The sequence below is a fragment of the Dermacentor silvarum genome, chromosome 8, assembly GCF_013339745.2.
Source record: "Dermacentor silvarum isolate Dsil-2018 chromosome 8, BIME_Dsil_1.4, whole genome shotgun sequence".
NCBI lineage: Eukaryota > Metazoa > Arthropoda > Arachnida > Ixodida > Ixodidae > Dermacentor > Dermacentor silvarum.
The window spans coordinates 77,536,181-77,559,174 of NC_051161.1; the positions used below are offsets into that span (position 1 = coordinate 77,536,181).

Consider the following 22,994-nt stretch of genomic DNA (forward strand, 5'->3'; position numbering starts at 1 on the left):
CTACTGCGATGTCTGCGTAGTGCCCGAGGCAAAGGTGGCACTTTGGCGCACTTGGCGCAAGTTGCACTTTGGTGGGTGCAGCAAGGCGCAGACAAGTAAATAGTAGCAAAATGGCACAAATGGCGCAGTGGTGGCGCAGTTGGACCACCACTGCAAGTAGGTACTTTTTTTTTGTTTCCCCTTTCTTGTTATCCCTGTAGTTTAAGTGCTACAAATGCAGTACTGTTTGCAGATCCGTGTGTAATCGATATCATTCCTGGAATCAGCCATTCTGTTCAACAGATGATAAGAGAAAGAGCAGAACCAGAGGAAAAAAACTGCCACAAAATAATTATGCCACTTTCAGACAGAAATTTTAAGCAAACAAAATAAACTCTGCATCCATACATGTTGAATTGCACATTATTTTTTCTCAGGGCAATGATATAAAAATATTCAGTGGAAACCATCTCACGATGACTGTCGATGGCAACGCATGAGCACTGAATCAATCTAGCGACACAACATATGAAACAGTCGAAATTAGTTATGTGTGACACGTGTACTGCAGCGGAACTCCTCTTTCACGCTTCCCCTAAGAACACTCGGCGCCATCTAGCACTGACGCTGAGAAACCTGTGTGTGGCCTCCAAAATGCATGGTGGGTGTGAACACTGCGAAACGCGTTATGTGGCAACCGGGCTCTTTAATCGCACTTCTCTCTGGACACTCTGCACCATCTAGTGGCAGTAGCGAGAAGTCCGTGCATGACCTCTAAAACGAGAAGTGTGGCACGCTGGTGCCTGTGAATGCTGAGAATTGTTCCCTCGCTTGCCACACGCAGTTGGCGAGAGCTTACTTGAAGAGCGGCACATGCCCAGTGAATTCATGGCACAGCTTGCTAAAGCGTTGGCATGAAGGGCATTCATTGAAAGTGGCACATACCCAGTGCATTTGTGGCATAGCCTGCTAATGTGTCGATGTGCTGTCCTTGGGGAACCCCTGTGATGCGACTTCGATACTGCTCAGCATCAGATATTTAAGGGATCCTTTTCGTCATTGTAGAGTGGCACATTACCAGTGACACATACAATAAAACCTCGTCAGTACGTAGTTGGCGGGGAACGTGCATCAGGTAGGCATTAAGCAATGTACTAATTAACCTACAATGGCAGATAAGTGGCTATAGACTTACCGGCCCAAAAAAAAGCATGTCGATTCTCACTTAAACACACACGCAGACAAGTTTTACTTGACAGCAGGCAGCAAAAAATCTGTGATTTTCTAGCCTTGCACAAAGTGACGACTGCATCCTCAAACTCAACAAGGCTGCGAGCCAGTTTCTCCATCACGCCCCACTTCTCAGCAAATGCCCTCATGACAGTCAACGCACTAGCTGCGTTGGACGATTGGATAGGGAAGGGCTGTCATCCGCGTCGAACGGTTGGATACGAAAGGGCTGTCATCCGCGTTGTCATCCATGATGACAGCGCGAAGTGAAGTAAATGTATTAAATCTTGTGGCCAACAAGCTAGTTCATACAGTCTACTTCCTGGGTGTTTGGGTCCCTGTCCCAGTTTTGTTCCGAGTTGTATGGCCAAAGCAAGCCGGTGCAAGTCACCGCAGGGCACACTCACGTCCGATGGAACAGGTAGCCCGACTTGTGGGACAGGCCTGTCTGGGCAGGCGCGGAGGCACCCTCAGCGAGATAGGCGGCACTCTCCTCCCCTTGCCGCGCCAACGTGCCCGCCTGCAGTGCTGTCTTTTCTGTCTGGGTCTGGAGCTCTCGTTGCACCCTGCAATGTCAGTCGCTGTTCAGTAAATCCTTAAATTATAGCACGCAGTTCTCCTCCCATGCACATTTCAGCGATAAGTAGTTTATAGTGACAGCTGGTGAGGCTTTTTACCCCATAGATATTTTTGCCGTATATTGTACTTAACGTATTTGTTCAATTATAAGGCGAGGGGGCCATTAGGAGGACCCAAGAAAGAAAACTGAAGTATGCACACCATAAGGCGATATAGAGTAGCCGATGGATTATTCAGACTCGGCAGGGATTGCCCTAAATACTGAATTACTAACACAGCCAGAGCACATAATGCGGACCATGAAATATGGGGGAAGGGAGCTCCAACATGGGGAGTGCGGAATATATGTGAATTTTTGCCTTTACGTGTTCCTTCACGGCAGCAAAAATATCGCCTTATAATGTGGCTTCACGGCATTTCGGTGCATGCTGCTGTAAAGCCATGCTTCAAGGCAAAAGTGACACTGCCATGAAGCCACACCTAAAGGCAAACTTCGTAAATAAGGTGGGGTGCGACTTCGAAGCTAAAGATTCTGGGAAAAAGCCTCGCCTTATATTCGAATAAATACGGTACTTATGTTAGTTTAACGACATATTGTAGCCCGAAGGCAGAATTACAAAGACACAAAGACACAAGTCATAGGTGCCTGTGTGTGTCTTCTTTATAATTGTGCCTTTTCGCACTACAATATATCAATAGGCACACACCAACCAGCCCAACAATAAGTCCTTCTGCAGATTACTTGTGTAAGATCCATGCTTTTTTTTCTGAATCTTAACAGAGTGTGGCTTTTACACGAGCCAGCTAAGTGACTAGTACAGTCGAATCTCGTTAATTCGAACTTCCGGTTTATTCGAACTGACGCTGTGCTCCTATCAAAGTGATGTGTATTTTAACGGGTGAAAACGCCCGGTAATTTGAATGCGCAAGAATTTGCGACGGTTAATTTGAACATACTGCGCTCCGACAATGCTCTCACCAGTGCGCCAAATCATGCGGTGGCCCCTTCGACCAGCATTGCTCCGACGCTGCCATAGAGAAAAAGCTTAGGAGAGACCCCCAAATGCCACGTGGGAAGAAATAAAAAACTGCAGCGGTAGCTTCACCTTCTCTCAAATGGCAAGGCCGCCGTTTCTGCGCCGTGCTGGAACACACGTATACGTGCCTACATCTCAGCCCAGCTAGAGTGTACTAGAATGAGGTCTAGTACAGTCAAGCCATGCAGTGATAATAGCCGTGAACCCTTCTCCGTTCTGCTTCCTCTTATTTTGTGGTACCGTTGTGACCTTGGATGCTACGGCGTAGGGGGAAGCAGCGGCGTAGGGCTAGTCCGGTCAATGAAACTGCTCACGCCGGCCGACTCTCGCTTCCCCATAACGGCAGAAAACGAAACTTCAGAGAGCGGGCTAAGCTGGTGCGGGGCCGGCGGGCATATACGGAGGCAGTCGAAGGTAAGGGAGTTACGAGGGAGGGCGAGGGGAGCCACCGAAGGCACTGCCACTGAAGCGGTGGAGTCACCGAGGCCAAATCCACTTCTCTACTGCCCTCCTGCCTCACCTTCAACAATCTCCGCGCGCATTCGGCCCGTCATGCCACCACCAGCTTAGCCCGCTCCCTGAAGTTTCATTTGCTGCCATTATCGGGAGGCGAGCGTTGGCCAGCGTGGGCAGTTTCGTGGTCCTCGCTCGCTGTGTGCTTGCGTGTCGCAATATTTCGTGACTCGCACCGTTCATGCATCGTGGTACGGTGCACGAATACTTAGAGAATAAGCTCTTTTATTTTGAAAACATTTTCGGGCCCTTTTGAGTTCGAATTATCGGGATTCGACTACCTGCTAAATTCGTGAACGACATGACAAATGATGTACAGCAGGGGTTCTCAAGCATGTTCGTTCCAGGGAACCCTGCTACGCTCCATGAAATGCCAAGGAACTTCTCCCACTTCCGAATTAAAATGTCCTAATTAACTGAATGTTGAATTATCCAGGGTATGAAGAAAACAATAAATGAACCCTTACTACGTTAATATGCTTTTATTTACTGAATGAGTCAGCAAATAATATTCTTTCTATTTTGCACAAGAGCAGTGCAGAAGCGAAATTCTTATCTCATGACTGAATAGAGCTAGCAGCGGCGAAGACCTCTCGACATCCTTCACAGCGCGGCCGCAGCGTGCGTCTCCATCTGAGACACGATTTTCATTACCGTGCGCACATCCCGATAATTTTTTCGCTAGGAAGCTGGTCGCCAACAAATTGTCCATTCATCGCGATGTAGCCAGTGCTCCTCATCTTCGACACCTTTGCACAGAGTCAAAGCAAAACTACTTCTTGCCACAACCGCTGTGCGGACGAAACCGCGGCCATTATCGACGTGACGGCGACCTTGTGGTTCAGAAGGCAGGCGGCCGACGCAAGCACCAAGTCAAAACGAAACTACCGTTTGCTACAACAAGTGCGCACGACAACGTGGTAACAGTGGCTGTACCACGGTCACTATTGATGCGATCATGGGTGGCGACTACGCAGTTGTGAAGGCACGCAGCCGACGCGCGCACCGAGTGAAAACGAAACTACTGTTTGCCGCAACCACTGCGAATGAAACTGCGGTGGCTATCGACGTGATCATAGATTTATTCATTCATTCATTCATTCAGTTTATTCACCAGACAGTACTGGATGGCTACCTAGGCTAAAAGCTGTGTAGACAGCTTGACAGAGGCCCAGGTAGCCGTTACAAGGCAGATACAACGAAACAGCAAAAACAAGATACTTAGCAATAATGAAGTGGACATGTAAGCATACGTATATGTTGATAAACAAAACCAGCAAGCAGATGGTGACTTCCTACTTACGGAGGCACACGGCTGGCCGCCAACGCGGTGTTACGCGCGGCGATTAACGCAAGAATAAAGTATTTGAGGGCACAATTAGGCACGAAGCGTTCCGGCATTGCTGTCAGTCACGTATCGCATACGATTGCCGCTGAGGACCATAGCGATGTGGACCGCGCTGCTTCATTTTTGGACGCTAGCGCCATTTTTGCTCTTTTGGGGCGGGCATTTGCGGTGCTCCGCGCATTAATTTTTTTATTCCTCCAACGTATACGTCAGTGCGCACGCTATCGGCACCTACCCTATCTACAAACGGGAGAAATGCGCATGGTGGTAAGTTATGGCTGCCGAGATTCAAGTGCGAAAGCTTAGGCACGCTGCCCGTTTTCAGAGGCTGGGGCTACAAGCTGCTTGCGTATTTATTGCGCAGTTCGCGCGTTGCCGTTACGCACTGTGATGTGCTTTTTGACACTTGGGCATGGGTAATGGAGGTTCTGTGGATCGAGCGCACCTTGTGTTCCCCGTTTTAACCACTTGGCGAGCACGCGCCACAACGAATAATTTATCAGTGGCTTGCGGAGCCCCGAGCAGGGGCCTGCGGAACCCCAGGGTTCCGTGGAACCCACTTTGAGAACTCATGATGTACAGAATAATGCCACATATGCTGGCTACCCACACACATTCATTTATTCACTCAAGTTCCACTACATTCATGATCACCCTTGATGTTACCCCACTAGTCGCCAGCGCTTACTGCCTCATTGGAACACACACACACACAAAAAATGGTTGTCCTTGGTTCTGTCCATGCTGTGAGATACACCTGTAACTATAGAACTTTTAGCAATGGTATCAACTGATACCAAATACCATGCATTCAAGCTCCCATCTTTGGCGAAACTTTTTTTCTGAATTTGGAGCACTAAAGAAGGTGGCAGAGAGTCTTATACAAGTAAATAGAGTACCTGCCAACCTGCCAACCTGTGAAGATTCAAATTTGTAAAAGTTCTGTGGCCATGATACCGAGAGAGAAAGGGGGAAGGGGGGCAGCATGCATTTTTTTAAAGCTTGCCTTGAGCGCAAACCTCTGCACTGTACTGTGCCAAGAGTTGGTTAGTCTGTCATCACAAAATGCCCAGTGGGTGGAAAAGAAAACCCTCTTCTCAGGGCCAGGTAACTACTTATGAATTTTTTCCAATTACAGTTAAACCTGCTTATAACGAACCTCCATACAGCGAATTCCTGGATATAACGAAGTTTTTCGATTCCCCGCCGTTACTCCATAGAAGCACATGTACTTGAGAGCTCTACGTAACGAAGTGGCAGCGGGAGATCCCCTCGAAATAACGAATTTTCCCCACTGACAACCTAGAGATTTCACCCGAAATTGTCATTTTTGCACGAGCCGCAACCGGAAGCACCTTCTCCACCACTACGGAATGTGAAGCGAGCGCACGTGCGCTTGCGAGCGTGTGCGAGGCGGGCCTGCATCCCTCGACCCAGCAATCTTGCCGCCGCGGGCGTGACCTTTCCCCCTCCCTTCATTCAAACCTGATCCAAAGCTGCAGCTGGCCTAGCCCAACAAACCGGCACTCTCCTTCTTCAGTTGATGTTGCCGACGCGCTGGCAGACGCTGTGACACATCACACTAGATGAGCGCGAACACGCGCTGTCAAACGCTGGCGGCGTGTGGAAGTGCCGCTGCAGAAGCGAGCGAAGTGACCTTCGTGCTGTTGTTTATCCCTTTAACGCAAACTGAGCGCCGAGAACACACAGCACGCACAAAGCTACGAGCCGCCGACGCACCTACACTGCCTAGACTCTGCCCCAACGCAGATCGCTTTCAAGATACGGCCCGCGCGACCGCGCGGCGCCGTGCAGTACGCAGTTGATGCCAGAGTACAGTACAACACCGCCCGCTATCTCTCCCCCCTCGCTCCCTCGTCGGCGCCTCGAGCGCAACGGAAGAAGGTGCCCTTCCTCCCCGCTTTCTTTCTTGCGTGCGCGAGATTTAGACGCTGTCGTCGGCTCCCCTCGCACGTTTTCACTCGCACATACAGCATACGGCACGCGGCGACTGCGTTATCGCCCTTGGACTTTATACGGTACACCTATGAGCCAAAACCAATTTTAGGGCCACAACGCATCATAGACACCATCTTTAGATAGCAAATACGGATCTCAAGGGCCATACTTTTGTGGCAGAAACTGAAAATATGTCATAGTTGTCGCCCCCGGCACATTGGGCGGCCAATGCCATTGCCAAGCCACCAAGCTAAGCGACATGAAAAGTCAAAATGGCCGCTCAGGCCGGCGCGGGGTGGCAGTTCGCAACGAATAATGCGGGAACGGTCCCACCGTTGTGACGCAACAGCGGGGTTACTAATGCGTTGGGTTCTATGGGGAGCTGTGCCGGGACCGGCCGAAAACGACGTAACAGCCGGGAGGACGCAGCACCCGGGAACGTAACAGCGGGGTTCTACTATAACACTATAGGACGCTACGATGCCATCGTGATGCTCGCTCTTCGTTTCCGATGCCTCGCGCTTGTGTGAAACGACACGCGTCCGAGCATCCAGTACCTGGTGTGACATTCCAAGGATGAGTGCTTCAACGAAAACTGAAAACGGGTGCGCGTTACAATCGAGGGTGCGTTAGAATCGAGTAAATACGGTAAGCGTTTCTTTTTCGAATTTTCGTGCCAAACCTGCATATAACGAACACCTCTTTATAACGAAGTTTTTCGGTAATTTGTTAATTTCGTTATATCCAGGTTTAACTGTATAAGCAAGGTGTTTTGAATAGTGCACGAAGGAAGTTGAACTAAAATAACGAAAGAGTAGGCGAACGTTTTACAGTTTGATGTGTGCGACGAGGCAATTAGACGTGCCACTTTGCGCATGTGTTGCAGACGAGTGCAGTCCAGTATTGCAAGCCTATGCTTGCAACAGTGAGAAGGCCAATTTTCGTTAGTGCACGCAGCAAGATTTCTCTTCTCACAAATAATGAACCTGAAACACTTGCATGAGAGAATTCCAATAAGTAAGCATTTTCTATGCATGGAATATGGCATCAACACATCGTAAATAAAAAATTTGTTGTCAAATGCTAGCGTAAATGCGTTTAAGAAGGAACACATCAGTGCTCCTCAGTTAACGTCACTACAACTAGTCTGAGCTGATGGAAGCAAACATGCTTGAGCTGATGGGAAAACAAACCCCCGTAGTAGAAATGATGCCATTCTTGGTCACATTAATAAAATTCTTGGCGCTCACCTGTGGCAACACTTCCTATCATTGATTCCTAGATTTGATTATGTCTCCCTAGTTGCTGTGAGCCCAAAAGAGATCTAAGACAGGCGGAAAGGGTGATGGCACGCACACCTGTGAGCGAAAGTTTACGTTCCACAGGCTCACTGAAGAAACTGAATTCAGTGGCAATTCAGACGCACAAACTGAAATTGACGAGTGCACTGGAATGTTAGCAATGCCAAGCTCGGACTGCAGTTCTCACTTTTAAGTTACATTCACAGATAGAGTAGAAAATTAGCTTTATTGCAGATTCCCTGGTTTGCACACTTTTGCTCAGGAGAGTACTGGCCAACCTGTGAAATTCAAAATTTGTAAAGGTCCTGTGAACACAACACCAGAATGGGAGTAGAAAAGCACGCAATGTGTTTTAACTATGACCTGACTGCACATCTTTTATGGAACAATACATCCACACTTTCTTAACGATTCACTTTTAGACGCAGTACACAAGCAGCTGCAAACTTGGAACAGCACAGACCGACAAGCAACACACTGTTTTTAGATCCCAGAGATTTGCTCAGTGACACTGTTGCCCATTTCGCCTGCTTCAGAAACTTGTGTGAATAAGCTTGTCTGAAGCAGGTACTGCTTTTGTGTCCTTTTATAATCAGAACACTTACAAGGAATGGTATGGTCAGAGACCAACGAGCTATACTTTTTCGCAAAGAAAACTTATTTTTTGTAAAGCCTGGTGAAACACTTGTAAAACTGTTGAACAAACACGAATTCGCAAACATTACAGAAAATATGGCACAGAGTTGGCCACTGTAATGGCGGGACTCACTCTCCCAGGCTGGTGGCAATGTTGGCGAGGAACTCGTCCTGCTCGGCCGTGTGCATGGTCTCGTGGGCGACGCCAAACAGGGACTTCATGGAGTGCACGTAGCCCAAGAGCGGCTCGATCAGCGCCATCTTGCGCCGGTACTGCAACGCATTCAGCTGGGCATAGAACTGCAGTGCCACCTGCATGGTCCGAACGAGAAACAACAATTTTGTTTTTATTCAACGCATCAGGCACTCTGGGTTCAAAACCTTGCTTGTGGGTTAGACGAGCTGGAAAGTATTAGCCGAAGCACACACAAGGCACTGCTGGTTAGGAACATACATGAAAAAGCAAATGAATGACACGAAATGGATACTGTGCAGCTTTTCTACTAGTATAGAAGTTACCATATTTTTTCACATATAACCCGCACCAAAAATTCGGAAAAATTGCTTAAAAAGTGGGCGTGCGGGTTATCTGCGAAGATTCACGAAGGGAGGGGGAGGGGTTGGCTTCACGGCAACGCGTGGCCTACCGTGCAGAGTCTGCGTTGCCCGCATGCTTATCGACATCGACATGTGTTAGGCCAATAAGAGGCCAATACAGGTTATAGCCAGATCCACATCCATAGTCTGGTTAGATGTTTTTTGCACGCTTTTTGCATGAGTCAGGTGCCATTTCTTGCAAGCCCAGTTTGCACAGTTGGCCAGCCTTGTTTAGGCATCACGAGTGTGTCTCGGCGGCAGTCTTTTACAGTGAAACAGAAACTGAAGATCGTAGCCGCTGCTGAAGAAATCGGCAACAGAGCTGCTGCGAGATGGTTCTGAAGACGATTATGTCTTTGAGAGCGGCGATGAAGCTTCGGATGGCAGCAGTGAATCGGACGACAGCACTGACAACGTTGCGGCAGTCGTTTTGAAATAAATTTGTTTTGAAAACGAAATGATGACTGCGCGTAGTTGTAACTTCCTAGTCCTCATTTGTTTTGGATATGCGTGCGGGTTATACGCGAGGTCATATTTTTCTTTTTCGTGGAGTTCAAAGTTGGGGGTGCGGTTTATATGCAAGGGCGGGTTATACGCGCGAAAACACGGTATAAGACTGTGCAATTGGTGTACTTGAGTTATAAGTGCGTAATATTGAGACACAAGCATCGTGCAGATTAATTGCATTTGGAAAAAAGATAGGAGGGGAATCAGCATCAAATCGGCACCAATTAGCATCAGTCCGCAAAGCCCAAACATTATTCCACACCCCAAAAATTAAAACAGTTTGTTCACCTTTATTTCTGGACATGGGAGTACATTCATATAAAAAAAAATTCTACTTACATTGAATATTAATTACTGCATTAATTGATTATAATTGATTTGGTGATATATTCTAAACTGAAAGTTGACTTCAGAGTGTCAGAAATGTTACCTTGAGTTTTGCATTAAGTTTCACACGCTTAAATCAACATTTTGCAATATCAAACTCGCCATATTAAAGTAGTATGAGGGCGGTCCGATAAGTACTTAGCCTTCAAAAGAAAAACGAAAATTCTGGAATGGTGTCGATTTATTTCTCAACATAGTCCCCTTTCAACTCTATACATTTGACCCAGCGATCCTCCAACTTCTTGATCCCGTCAGAAAAATATGTTTTCTCCTGAGCTGCAAAGTACGCTTATGTGGCGGCGATAACTTTTTCATTCAACTCAAATTTTTGTTCGGCGAGCGACTTTTTCAAGTTGGGAAACAAGAAGAAATCACTCGGGGCCAAATCTGGAGAATACGCTGGATGGGGCACCACTTCGTAGCCCAGTTCGACCAACTTGGCCGTGGCGACGGCGCAGGTGTGAGCAGGCGCGTTGTCATGGTGAAAGAGCACCTCTTCACCAAATGTGGCCGTTTTTTTCGCAATTCGGCGTCGAATCGGTCCAGTAATTCGGCGTAGTAGGGCCCTGTCACCGTTTTGCCCTTCTCAAGGTAGTCGACGAAGATTACACCTTGAGAATCCCAGAAAATGGTGGCCATCACCTTTCCGGTCGATGCAACAGTCTTCACCTTCTTCGAAGCAGATTCTCCGGGTGCAGTCCACTGTTTTGACTGTTCTTTGGTCTCTGGTGTGTACCAGTGGATTCATGTTTTGTCGACGGTCACAAAACGACGCAGGAACTCCTTCGGATTACGCTTAAACAGCTTCAAACACTGCTCTGAAGTGGTCTCACGGACGCGCTTGTTGTCCGGAGTGAGCAAACGCGGCACCCATCGCGCCGACAGCTTTCTCGCCCAAAATTTCATGTAAGATATGACCCACGCTGTCTTTTGAGATGCCTACTGTCTCAGCTATCTCGCGCACCTTCAGTCGGCGGTCTGCCAATAGGAGGTCGTGGATTTTTGCCACGTTATCGGCCATGGTAGCCGTTTGCGGGGCCCCTGGGTGAGGCTCATCAAAAACTGACGTGCGACCACGTTTAAACTCGTTGAACCAATTTTTGACGGTTGCCATCGAAGGAGAAGACTCACAGTAGACGGCATCCAGACGCTCTTTGATTTCGCTGCACGATTTCCCTTCCAAAAACAAGAATCGAATCACCGACCGATATTGCTCTTTTTCCATTTTTTTAACGGACACACAAAAAATCACCTGCTTCCTCTTCCTCAAGCGGCCAAAAACAAAAGCGCGAGCCTGATTCGACTGGACCTTTGCATGTGTCCCTCTAACAGAGCGTACTCAACGTCAGTATATGTCTCATGCGATAGCGTCGCGCTCTCGCGGTGAGGCTAAGTACTTATCGGACCGCCCTCGTATGTTGGGCATTCTAATTAACCCTTCGACGGTAAATTTTGTTCACCAAATGTGATCCTGCAGAGTCGACATTTTTTGTTGCAGATTTCAAATCTTCAGAGTGACCTATGTTTAAAAATATTATCGCAATTTTTTTAGTGTGGCCATAAAATGACAAAAAAATATTTTCCGTGGGTAAACATTCATTGTTTATTCATTTGAAGCTAAACATTTCGACAAAATTACCTGTCGGGTTCGGAAAATTTATTAGGACTTAGACAGTGACTCCAACCAAGTAAGGGTATTTATTAGCCCAACGTTTCACAGCCAATTCGGCTCCTTCTTCAGGGGGTATTTTTCGGAGGTGGCGGTGTGCAGCTTTTAAAAGGTCCATCGTTAGAAAGGAGGAGGGGGGAGAGAAAGGAAGGGGGGGAGACACTTGACAGGGCACCTGTTCTTGACAGACGGAAATGGCGAAAGGGTGGGGTGGTTGCGGCGTTGCTGGTCAGCTGGGATGACCGATGCTGGGGGGCGCTTTACCTCTGGGAAAGCCGTCGAAAGGGGGGCTGGGGGGGGGGGGGGTAAGGGAGATGTTTTGGTGTTGGTGACCTAGAACGGGGTTTTTTTTTCTTCTTTTCGCCGTGTCTCCAAGGCCATGGACATACACATAGGGTAGGATGACCTTCACGCGGTTTATATTACCCGCCGTATTCTGAATGTGCCGTGACTCTAGTAGCAGCCTTTTTCGCAAGTTTGTCTCTGTTTGAAGGGTTTGGGTTTCTTAGAAAGCAATTTTGTGGTTGGCGTCTTCGGAATGTTCAGCGACGGTGCTGCGTATTAAGCAGTAGTAAGCATCAAAGGAATCACTGCTCGACTCGAAAAAAAGCAACCTGCCCCACACATCTATAGCGTAATCGAACTGCGTATATGAGTGCTCATATGAAAGCTCTACGATTGTGTGCCTGTCAAAACCAAAGGTGTCAGCAACTTGCAGTAATCCTTCGTCCCATCACCAATGAGGGGCAATCAGTTTTCGCGAGCCTCAAGGAAAGAAATGCAGGCATGGCAGCATCGTTCGCCATATGGCAGCATCACTTGTGAACAATAGCTGCCTGTGAACAGGTGTAATCCCACCCCTGTGAGCAATAAGCGAGCAAGCCTCTCACGGTGACCCTTTGAGAGATAAAAAACAAGCCAGACGTTAGTTACTGCGAGCGTGACAAACGCGAACAGCCCGCGATATAAAACTAATACAAATTGCTCCATCTCCCGCTAAAGGAAACCATGTGTGGATGCGAAGCAGCAGGGAGATGGTTAGCTTGAGCGGGAAATGGATCCACCGCTCGACGTTGACGTTTCGATTCGGCTTCGCGTTATCGCACCGCCTCGGTATCCACCGCTCGACACTGACATTTCGATTCAGCTTCCCGAGCCCGGAGTTCAGGCTCCGCTTGCCGCCGTTCACGTTTCCTTTCGGCTTCGTGAGCCCGAAGTTCGGGATCGCCACGTCGCCGCTCCCGTTTTACGGCGCTGCACAGGAGAGAGAATGAGGCGAGCTCGCTCCGTCATTTTCATACCGCGGAACTACCGTGGTGCCCCCACCGGAGTATGCAGCTGTCGCACCACCTGTCGAGCGCACCGCTCCGTAGAGTAGAGGATTCCTAGAGGAGAGAAAGTGGGGGGGGGAGCGTAGGAGAGAAGAGAGAGGGGGAGGGGACGCGCATGCGCTGTGGGATGCGGGCGCCGCTCCGTAGAGTAGAGGATTCCTAGAGGAGAGAAAGGGGGGACCGTAGTAGAGGAGAGAGAGGGGATGCGCATGCGGTGTGGGGGTGTGGGACGCCGCAGGACGGAAGGAGGGACGGAGAAAGCCCCCGCCATAAGCTGCTTCGCATCTAAAACTAACCGCTGTGTGCTCGTGACCGTGCGGATGCACTAGCAGTCCCCGACACGCTGGTGTAAAGAAGCCGTGAACCAAAAGACTACGGAGCGAAAAAAAAAAAGAAAGGAAATCTTGTCTCCATACAGGGCGACAGCACTTGCTGGGTAACAGAGAGCTGAAAAATTGGTGCCTTTTTCATACATAGAGGCGTCGTAAATATACGGCATCAGCCATCTGGGACCTAATCGTGGCACCGTATATTTACGTCTCAGACCCCCAAAGGGTTAATTCTGTATTTTATCAAATAGTCATACGCGTGTGTGAGTGTTTCAAAATTTTTTTTGTGCATGTTTCCATTTAACAGTTTGCGCTTTCTTTTACGTGGATGAAATGGCAATGTGCTTCGTGTGTTTCATATGTGTCCAACAGCGTGCAGAGTTTCCACAATAGCTTGTTTGACGTGCTTGCTGCCCAGACAGTAATGGAACATGTGCACATATAATAGTAAAACTATGTCCTTCTGCATGCACTCGCCACATTACAGGCATCATAACAATATTATTGGCATTATAAGACTATTCTAATGATGAAAACTAATTGGTACAGGAGTAAAGAAATCAAAATGCTGTCTTCGTCTTCTTCTTTAGAAAGAATTGTTCCTGTTGTCCTCTTTCATATGAGTGCCTATCGCCATTTCTTACCACAGCAGTGTAACTACAACTTTGACTGCAGCTGGCACATGTCACGTGGAGAAGCCAAACCAAGAAACGAGAGCTGTGTAGGGATCACGAGTGTCAGAACATGCGAGTCCAGCGACATCACAGACTTTGTCAGACAGAGGACGTAAAACAGGCTGAAGATGATGACATGTGCCCCCATGTATAGTTTCATGCCAGACTTGCGCACAGGGCCAATCACATAAAGAGCTGAGGGACACAATGGTCCACAGACCACACTGCTATAATCAAGTCGCAAGAGAGTCACTCCTTCAGTCAGAACCACAGTGCTTCTGGAATAAGGCTGACTATGTTTAGTGACTGTAGACATCTGTGTACAGTGGAATCTCGTTGATACGTTCTTCAAGGGAACTGGAAAATAAAGCGTATCATCCGGAAATCGTATCATCCAACATATTATCCAACAAAATCGTATTATTGGGAAAAGAAAAAGAAACGTATTATCCCAAAAAACGTATTATGCCAAAACGTACCAACGAGATCCCACTGTACTTACTTTAGGTTAAGGATAAATGTAAGTTTCTGATCAAGAACAATAACGAAAAAAAAAAAGCATCTTAGACATTTGTTGCGTGCTCTTTCTTCAAGCTGTCAACAAGCATATATGGTTCAGCAAGCCAAATACTTATGTCAAGTTCTGTATCTAAAAAAAATGAAAGGTAAATTTTCTATAAATGTTTTGGTCAACCATTGAAGCCTTAATAATTATGTCTGTTACTTCAGACAGTGGACAATGCAATGCACTTTAAGCCTCAGAATGTTTATGATGCACCTAGAAGATGCCTTTAACCACGGTAGCTGGATAAAAAAAAAAAAAGGTGCGGCCTGCCGCGTGCATCGAAAACGGTGTGATCCGCCGTGGCGCCACATGCCGGGGGCTGTTGTCTGGCATCGGCATAGCAAATGCGTCAGGAATGCGCTTGGAACGCCGTCGCGCGTGCAATCCGACGCGTTCCAACCCCGTCAGCTAGCACCGTTCGGCCCAGCCAAGCGGCTGACAATGCAACTACGGTCGTCACGTTCGTTCCCATAGCAGCACGCCCAACGCGGCAGGCCGCACCTCTTTTTATCCAGTGGCCTTGCTTTAACTCTGATGCTAGAAGCACTGACCAGTAACACCGTGGAAGACGAATGTGCAGCCACCAATAAAAGGGCGCAGTACCTACAGGCGAATTCTGTTAAAAAAGCAATGTTCTGACAAACTGTCACTAGCATTTTAAAGCTCTTCACAGACTAGCAGGCTTCAGTCAGAAAATGATTGTGGTCAGAATGACAAAATGACCCCGTGCAACTGACCGTGTGGAATCGGCGGTTTGCCAGGTACATCTCCTCGCTCAGGTCCAGTCGCTGCCGGTCGGTGTCCTTTCGCCGCGACTGCTTGCAGTAGCGTCCCATTGCTTGCTCCCGCTCTGCAGTTTTAAAACAACAGCACATACTATGTCGTTCACGGTATGCTATGAACATAATCAAGTTTCCAGTGTGGGTCCCTGTCAAAAAAAGCAATTGAATCCAATTGGGAAATTCCCAGTCATAAATTTGTACATAACTGGACCAATTGAACCAACTGGAACGTGACCAATTGGTTTTGTTGGAGTGACCACTTGTACCCAATGGGTACCAATTGGTTTGAAACCAACTGGTTGGAATGACCAATTGCACCAATGGGCAATACCAATACTATACCCCACAAGTCCAACCTAAATAATATTCCAGCTTTCAGAAACAGGTTTGCTATAGCCTTAGTACTGCATGCATAGCTATAACTCATTCCAGTTTCCTTGAATGGCTTCATAAACTGAAAGTATGATTTCCCAGTTGGTTACATTCTAGCTAGTTTATTCCTATTGGTAGTCCAATTAGACTCAGTTGGGATTAATAAGTAAGGTTGGCCTAACTGGTTCAAACTGGCAAGTACAACTGGACTCAATTGGTTGCATCCCTGACTCAATCGTAACTAATTGGAGGTAAGGATTTCCCAATGGGCCCAATTGATTCCAATTGGCAAGTCCAATCGCACACAATTGATTTCACTTTGACTCAATCGTAACCAGTTAGAACTAGGGATTTTCCAATCAGTTCCGATTGGGTCCAGTTCATTTCAATTGGCAACTCCAATTGGTTTCTCCTCTGACCCAATCATAACCGGTTGGAAGTAAGGATTTTCCAATTGGTTCCTATTGGTCCCAGTTGATTCCTATTGGAAAAGCTAATCGGAGTCAATTGTTTTTTTTTTTTCGACTGGGGTGCCTCTCTTGCGCATATTGGCCTCAATCAGTATGGAGTGTGATCTGGATACCCATGTGCTTGCTGTTTTTGTTTCCATGCCAAAAACTTCAATGCGGGAATTTTATGCACAATCATAGTAGTCATGCAATGCTATCAATAAAATTGACTATTGATAGTGTTTTTGACTGTTGATAGTATTACTATCAATAGTATTGTGACAGGCTACTAACTTGTTAAAAGAGTATGTACAGTCGAAACCCACGATAACGAAATCCCACGACTATGAAATTCTCGCGACAACGAAATATTTTAGTATCCCCGGCGAACGCCCATAGGATTCAATGCATTTCGTACCTCTTGACAACGAAATGTTGCTAAACTGCAATCTCACAACAACAAAAATTGACTGGGACGCTTCCCTATACATTATCTAATCGCTCAAGGTAAGCAGACTCCAAAATGCGCTCAAATGCCATTGCTTCATATTTAAATTGTGTAAAGTACCACCACATTGCGCTTGCGTGGGCGCTGCCATCTTTGTTTACAAAAAACGGCACGGTGCCGGAAGCAGCTGCACGCGCCGGAAGTTGTCATGGCCAACGTGTTGCTTGTTTAGACTGCTTTTTCTTTCTTTCTTTTTTTAATGTACGGCCCCATCGCCATCGACCTGTTATTGGCACATTCCGGCACCACGCACCACCGAAGAACCGTTTAACTCTTTCTGTACCGCGCCCATTGGGCAGCGTTAGCGCTCTATCGATGGTTTGAAACGCCGCTTTCGAGACCTTCCACGCCGCTCATGGACATAATGCACTATCGGACATGAAGGAGGATAACTATATTTTAGTTTTCTATGCAGTAAGCTTTTCCCCCGCCAGGTGGTGATTTTTAAATGCGCTCTGAAGTTTAACGGACGTCAAAGCAGAACGCAAAAATGTCCGGATCCGGAAACGGTGCACGCGCTTCAGGAGATCGCAGATATCGCGATTCCGCTGTCTCTGCGGCTAATCTTATCGATATATCGAATAGCAGCGACTCAGAGGACGCTGACTTTTTGTCGGACTATGAGTCTGAAAGCGACGACGACGCAAACCAGCCCGGAACATCGGCGGCCACAGCCCGGCAGGCCCAACTGTAGTGCTTGCAGTTAAATTTTTGTAGCGCAATACCTGTCTAATGAAAAATTTTGATTTTTTGTAGATAGTGCTTAATAGACGGCAATACATTTTGTATGTCTAATAACTTTTGCAACATTTTTTTCTTAGTAGATACCCAAGCGTGTCTTTACAAACTTTGTTCAATTTTATTGCACAATCTTGATTTCAACAATTTATATCTTTTTTATGACATATCTTTTTTATGACATACATCTCTCTCATAAAATTTGATGCGTGAAAAGTGCATTAATTTTGCTTTCTGTTTATGTATTACATTAAATATTGAGTGCAATCATTCTTTCAGTAACAAACAACTGTCCGTAACGTACAAAAAACATCTATTTTCCCCATGGTAGGGAAAGCGTTAACAAGAGTGACGCGCGCAAACAGACGCTGATGCCGAGAAAACTACCGACAAAAGAGGTAGCTCCATGTCAGCTCCAAAGCACAATGTTTCTTGCCGTTTGTTTGCTTTTCACATTCCTTGTCATGGACACCGTAACTGTATCGCTCGAACTATGCCAAAGCGCAAGCGCACGTAAACGACACCGTCCGGAAAGTGCAAAGTGCGACCATATAACACGCCCGCGGCGTATCCCCACTAGTACAGAGGTTACATTTCTCTGCGCGCGTAGTTAGTAATGGCCGCAGAAAGAAGCATGAAAGAAAGAGGCGTGCACGGAAAGAAGGCATGAAAGAAGGAAGAGACGTGCCTCCGTTGCTAGGCGACATTTTTCTGGCCGGAGCATGCATGCTCGCAAAACCTGATGCGTCGTCGCCTCTGCAATAGATTAAAAAAAAAAAAAATGTTTGCGTCCCTCCCCCCCCCCCCCATGTGCCGCGGCGTGCGATGTGCCGTGGAGTCCACTCTCTGCGCCTTGTCATCTGCTAGCCTACTGTTTCGGCTGCCGTGAATGATGCACGGAAATCTAAGAATCCCTAGATTTCGGAATATTAGTTCGTAGTACTGAGGCGTTGTTAACATGACAAGGAAACTGAATAACAATCGTTATTCTGAATTTTGGCATTAGGTTTTCGTTTTGCTCATCATTTCCTTATATGAACTATGTTATTTTGTGAGAACGAAATTCTCACGATAGCGAAAATTTTCGGTATCCCCGCCAATTTTGTTATTGCGGGGTGCAACTGTATGGCTATTTGAAGTCTTATGAAGTTTGGCAAGCGATAACACCAAAAATTTGGTGATAAGTGAGTTAATACTCAGTTTATGCTTTTTTGCAACCACTTTTTTTTTCAATACATTTGCACGGTTCTCAACTGTCAAAATCCCAAATATGGCTATGACTAAATTTATACTGAAAACGAACTAGTGTTACACCAGAGAAGCAAAATTAAACATTCTTATTATTTTCAATCTATAAATGTGATTAAAACTTCTTGCAGCGCAGTTGATAACATACCCCGGTTTATCCCAGGCATTTATAACTGCTTTGTTTATGGTCTAACTGAACAGTTACGCATGTAACTTAACCCTTTAAGGGTCAATACCGTACATGAACGGCCTCCACAAACACCCTCAAAATGGTCAATGGCGTACATGTATGGTATCGCTTGTACATTTAAAACGCCTGCCTCTTTCGATCATTTCTTGCGCTTGGCATGTGCTGCCACTCGACGGAAGCACGTGAAATTTTTTACTTGCGCCAATGCCTCTCCGGGTTTAAAAAAAATTTTTTATGGCAACAGCGTGTCGACTATCGCTCGCGCATCCGGGCGTGTGCGCGCGTGTGCGGTGGCGACAAGTGTGCGATTCTTTCGATTATTTCTTTCGCTTGGTATGTGCTGCCACTTGGCGGGAACACGTGGAATTTTTTAATTGCGCCAATGCCTCTCCCTTTTTTTTTATGGCAACGGCGTGTCAACTATCACTCGCGCATCCGGGCGCGCGCGCTTCTCCTGCGGCGGATCCTGCTTGTTGCATGCGCTAAACTGATAGCTATCTGGTTTCAAATCTCTCAAACGGTGACTGCTTGTTACTTGATCGTTTATCGCCGACCGCAGCGCGATTACACCTGCTCCCAGGCAGGCACCTATATACACAAACGATGCTGCCGTTTTTGCGTTTCCTTTTTTGGAGACCACAAAAGCTCTATCGCACCTTGTTGGCAATAAGACGAAGGCTTCTCACTTGTTTCGGTTTCCGGACGTGCACACAACCATTTTTCAGTACGTTTATCTTCTTATTCATGAATAAACATTGTGTATTTTACAACACAAACAATTTTTTCCTCACTTTATTGTCACTTTAAAAAAGTTATGACCATTATTTTTCGAAATAGGTTCTTTCGAAGAATTTAAATCAGCAATAAAAAAAATCGACCCTGGGGGGTCGCATTTGGCAAAAAAATTCGACCCTCAAACGGTTAATCATGCTTTAAGTGTTGACCTTAGATGTTGTAGGAGCTAATTAAAGAGGAAGTGGGAAAAACTGGCTGCTAAGGTCTTCAACGATATGTACTGTGAACTGGGGTGGCATGGTGGGCTCTAGTATGTGCAAACTCTGCAGTCATAGTGTGCAGGGTACATCTGCAGCACTTGGTGACAAGTGCGCAGTTCACTACGATCATCACCATTGTTTGCATAGTGATGACTTGGGACTTTGCAGGCCAACAACACCAAGTATATGTTGCAGCGGCCATGTGCAGTATGTTGCGTGATCTTACACCATTGATAATACTATTGATAGCTTATTATCGGCCGCTTTTCTTAGCATTCATAGTTGAGTAAATTACAGTAAAATCTCGGTGATACGAATCTTGCGGGGTCACGTGAAATATTCTTATCACCCGAAATTTGTATCATGAAAACATACACAAAATAAAGAAAAAATGAAGTTACTTTTAGCAGAAAAAATAATAAAATAACGGGGTTCCTAATAGTGGGAACCCGACCTAAATCTTACATTGATTTCCATGTATTAAGTTCCCCTTGATACGTTGCCAACCTGCAATTTTCCTGCATCTTACGTAGCGTTTGAATGTGGCGGTCACATAAATTTAGCAGTGCAGCCTGCTTCTAGGTTGCAACAAGTGACCGGTGAAACAAGCGACTGGCACGTTGCCGATACGGCGCGGCCGCCGTATCTTGAAAGCGATCTGCGACGTGCGCAAAGTGGGCGCCCGCGCGGGCCTCATCTTCAAAACGATCTGCAATGTTGACAAAGTTAGCCTAGTTCCGGATAGCTTAGTATGCACTACTCTTTCGACATTTAGTTCACTTTGAAGTGAGAGACATCCTGAAGGTCAATTTGCTCGCTGCTGCTGCCACGCTTCCTTACTCCAGATTTTTTACAGCGAATCCCCGCGATCATCGAGCGAGATGGGTTCGTGTTTACCTGTGCGTGCGACATCGTGCTCGTTAATTTAGTTAGTGAGCGAATGTTTAAAGTTTCTACGGCCGATAAAACTATTGTCCTTACTTTGTACAGCTGTCTACTAATTCACTATCGCAATTGTTGCTTCCCCTTTCATGCGAAACTGCGACCTTTTTTTTTTCGCGGTCCTTTCGTATCAACGGGCTTCTATTATCCGTGTGCATTTTCTTCTTGCCCAAATCGTCAACGATCGCCTTCTGGAAAGCGTAAAAGTGCGCGCACGTGATCTCACGAATGTTTTCGCACACCACTGAATGCCTCAGCACGCCAAGTACAGGGAGCGTTTTGGCCGTCGGGGCTGCTGCAGTGGTCATCGTTGCTGCAGTGGTCCTCGTCTTCTGTCTCGCTGGTCAAAGCATCAGCTAAGCTGTGATGTGGTTCGGTCCATTCGATGGGGGGAACCAATGAGAGATTGCGCAGCCGTGTGACGCAGCCGGTTGCTTGGCGACTATGGATCCCGTTGACTTTCATGACGAACTTCGCGCATTAGAAAAAGAAGCAGCAGTGTGATGCAGAATGTTCGCTGGCTTGTGCCACATGTAGCGAAAAATAGGTGTATGGCACCGCTTGTCGGCCGGCTCATTGTCAGTGTGACCCATGCTTGCTTCTAGACGTAACTGCATGGTTCGTGACTGCCTGTTGAGAAATTTTCAATCTGTACACGTAGCATGGCCGTGGCTCTTTTTTTTTTTTTTGCACGTGCGAGATAGCATGTTGCCCGATACTATTTTGCTTGAAGCTCTAGCTGTTGTAGTACGCCATCCATTGCCTTGTTCTATTCTTCTTTATCCACAATACTACATTCAAGTATACCGTCTTTTTCTGCTTATAACCGGCCACCACGTATAACCCGCACCACCAAAAACAACAGCCCTGAAAGAAAAACCAAAGCAATTTGCACGTGTAACCTTACCTAAAGCTCACATCTTTGCAAAAACAGTCTCCATTCGCAGATGCATGACTCGTCCAAGTCGTATTTTTGGCTAACGGCTCTGTTGCCCCCCTCTTTGGCGATGCCGATAATGTTCTGCTGTGCTGTAAAAGACGGCCGTTGAGCGGAGCTCGTCATGATCCGAGTTCTAGTTGGCTGGTGCCACTTGAACTATTGCTACCTCCGCATGCACTTCGTAACTACTTAACGCAAAATGTCGACTCATAAAGCGGAGGAGAATAGACGACCACGATGGTGGGTGAAGGGAGGAGCTTCAACAAGCAGGGGTGCGGAGAGGGTGGGGTTCCCAAGGAGATAATGAAACTTTGAATGGTGGAGAACGCTGCCTTGAAGTGTGGCTTCATGAAAGTGCGCCGCGCTGCCGTGAAGTTTTGTCGCATGAAAGTATGAATTAACGTATTTTGCAACTGCTAGTGGCAGGAACTGGTCAGGATACAGTTAAACCTGGATATAACAAAATTGACAAATTCCCGGAAAACTTCGTTATAAAGAGGATTTCGTTATATGCAGGTTCGGCACGAAAATTCGAAAAATAAACGTTTACCGTATTTATTTTATTCTAACGCGCCCTCAATTGTAACGCACACCCGTTTTCCGTTTTCGTCGAAGCACTCATCCTCGGAATGTCACACCAGGTACCGGATGCGTGGACGCGTGTCGTTTCGCACAAGCGCGAGGCATCGGAAACGAAGAGCGAGCGTCACGATGGCCGTAGCGTCGTACAGTGTTACAGTAGAACCTCGCTGTTACGTTCCCGGGGGCTGCGTTTTCCCGGCTGTTACGTCGTTTTTGACCGGTCCCGGCACAGCTCCCATAGAACTCAATGCATTGGTAACCCCGCTGTTGCGTCGCAACTGTGGGACCGTTCCCGCATCATACGTTGCGAACTGCCACCCCGCGCCGGCCCGAGCGGCCATTTTGACTTTTCATGTCGCTTGGCTTGGTGGCTTGACGATGGCATTGGCCGCCCAAAGTGCCGGGGCGACCATTATGACGTATTTTCGGTTTCCGCCAGCAAAAGTACGGCCCTTGAGATCCATATTTGCTATATAAAGAGGGTGTCCATGACGTGTTGTGGCCCTAAAATTGGTTTTGGCTCTTAGATATTCCATATATAAGGGTACGGCCACGCTAGCGGCAAAAAACGCGCGCGTCATGCAGCGAGCGGCAAGTTGCCGCGCGT

The 22,994-nt window shown here is 47.0% G+C and overlaps 1 protein-coding gene across 2 annotated transcripts in view; it reads right to left on the reverse strand.

The window, feature by feature from the left end:
- LOC119461469 (DCC-interacting protein 13-alpha) overlaps nucleotides 1–22,994 on the reverse strand; it is a 78,019-nt gene that overhangs the window by 37,560 nt on the left and 17,465 nt on the right. For both annotated transcript variants that reach the window (XM_037722787.2, XM_037722786.2), the window contains exons 7-9: nucleotides 15,379–15,491; nucleotides 8,716–8,894; nucleotides 1,617–1,775 (exon numbers count right to left, since the gene is read on the reverse strand). In XM_037722787.2, the coding sequence (XP_037578715.1) occupies nucleotides 1,617–1,775; nucleotides 8,716–8,894; nucleotides 15,379–15,491 (451 nt within the window). The remainder of the gene's footprint in view (nucleotides 1–1,616; nucleotides 1,776–8,715; nucleotides 8,895–15,378; nucleotides 15,492–22,994) is intronic.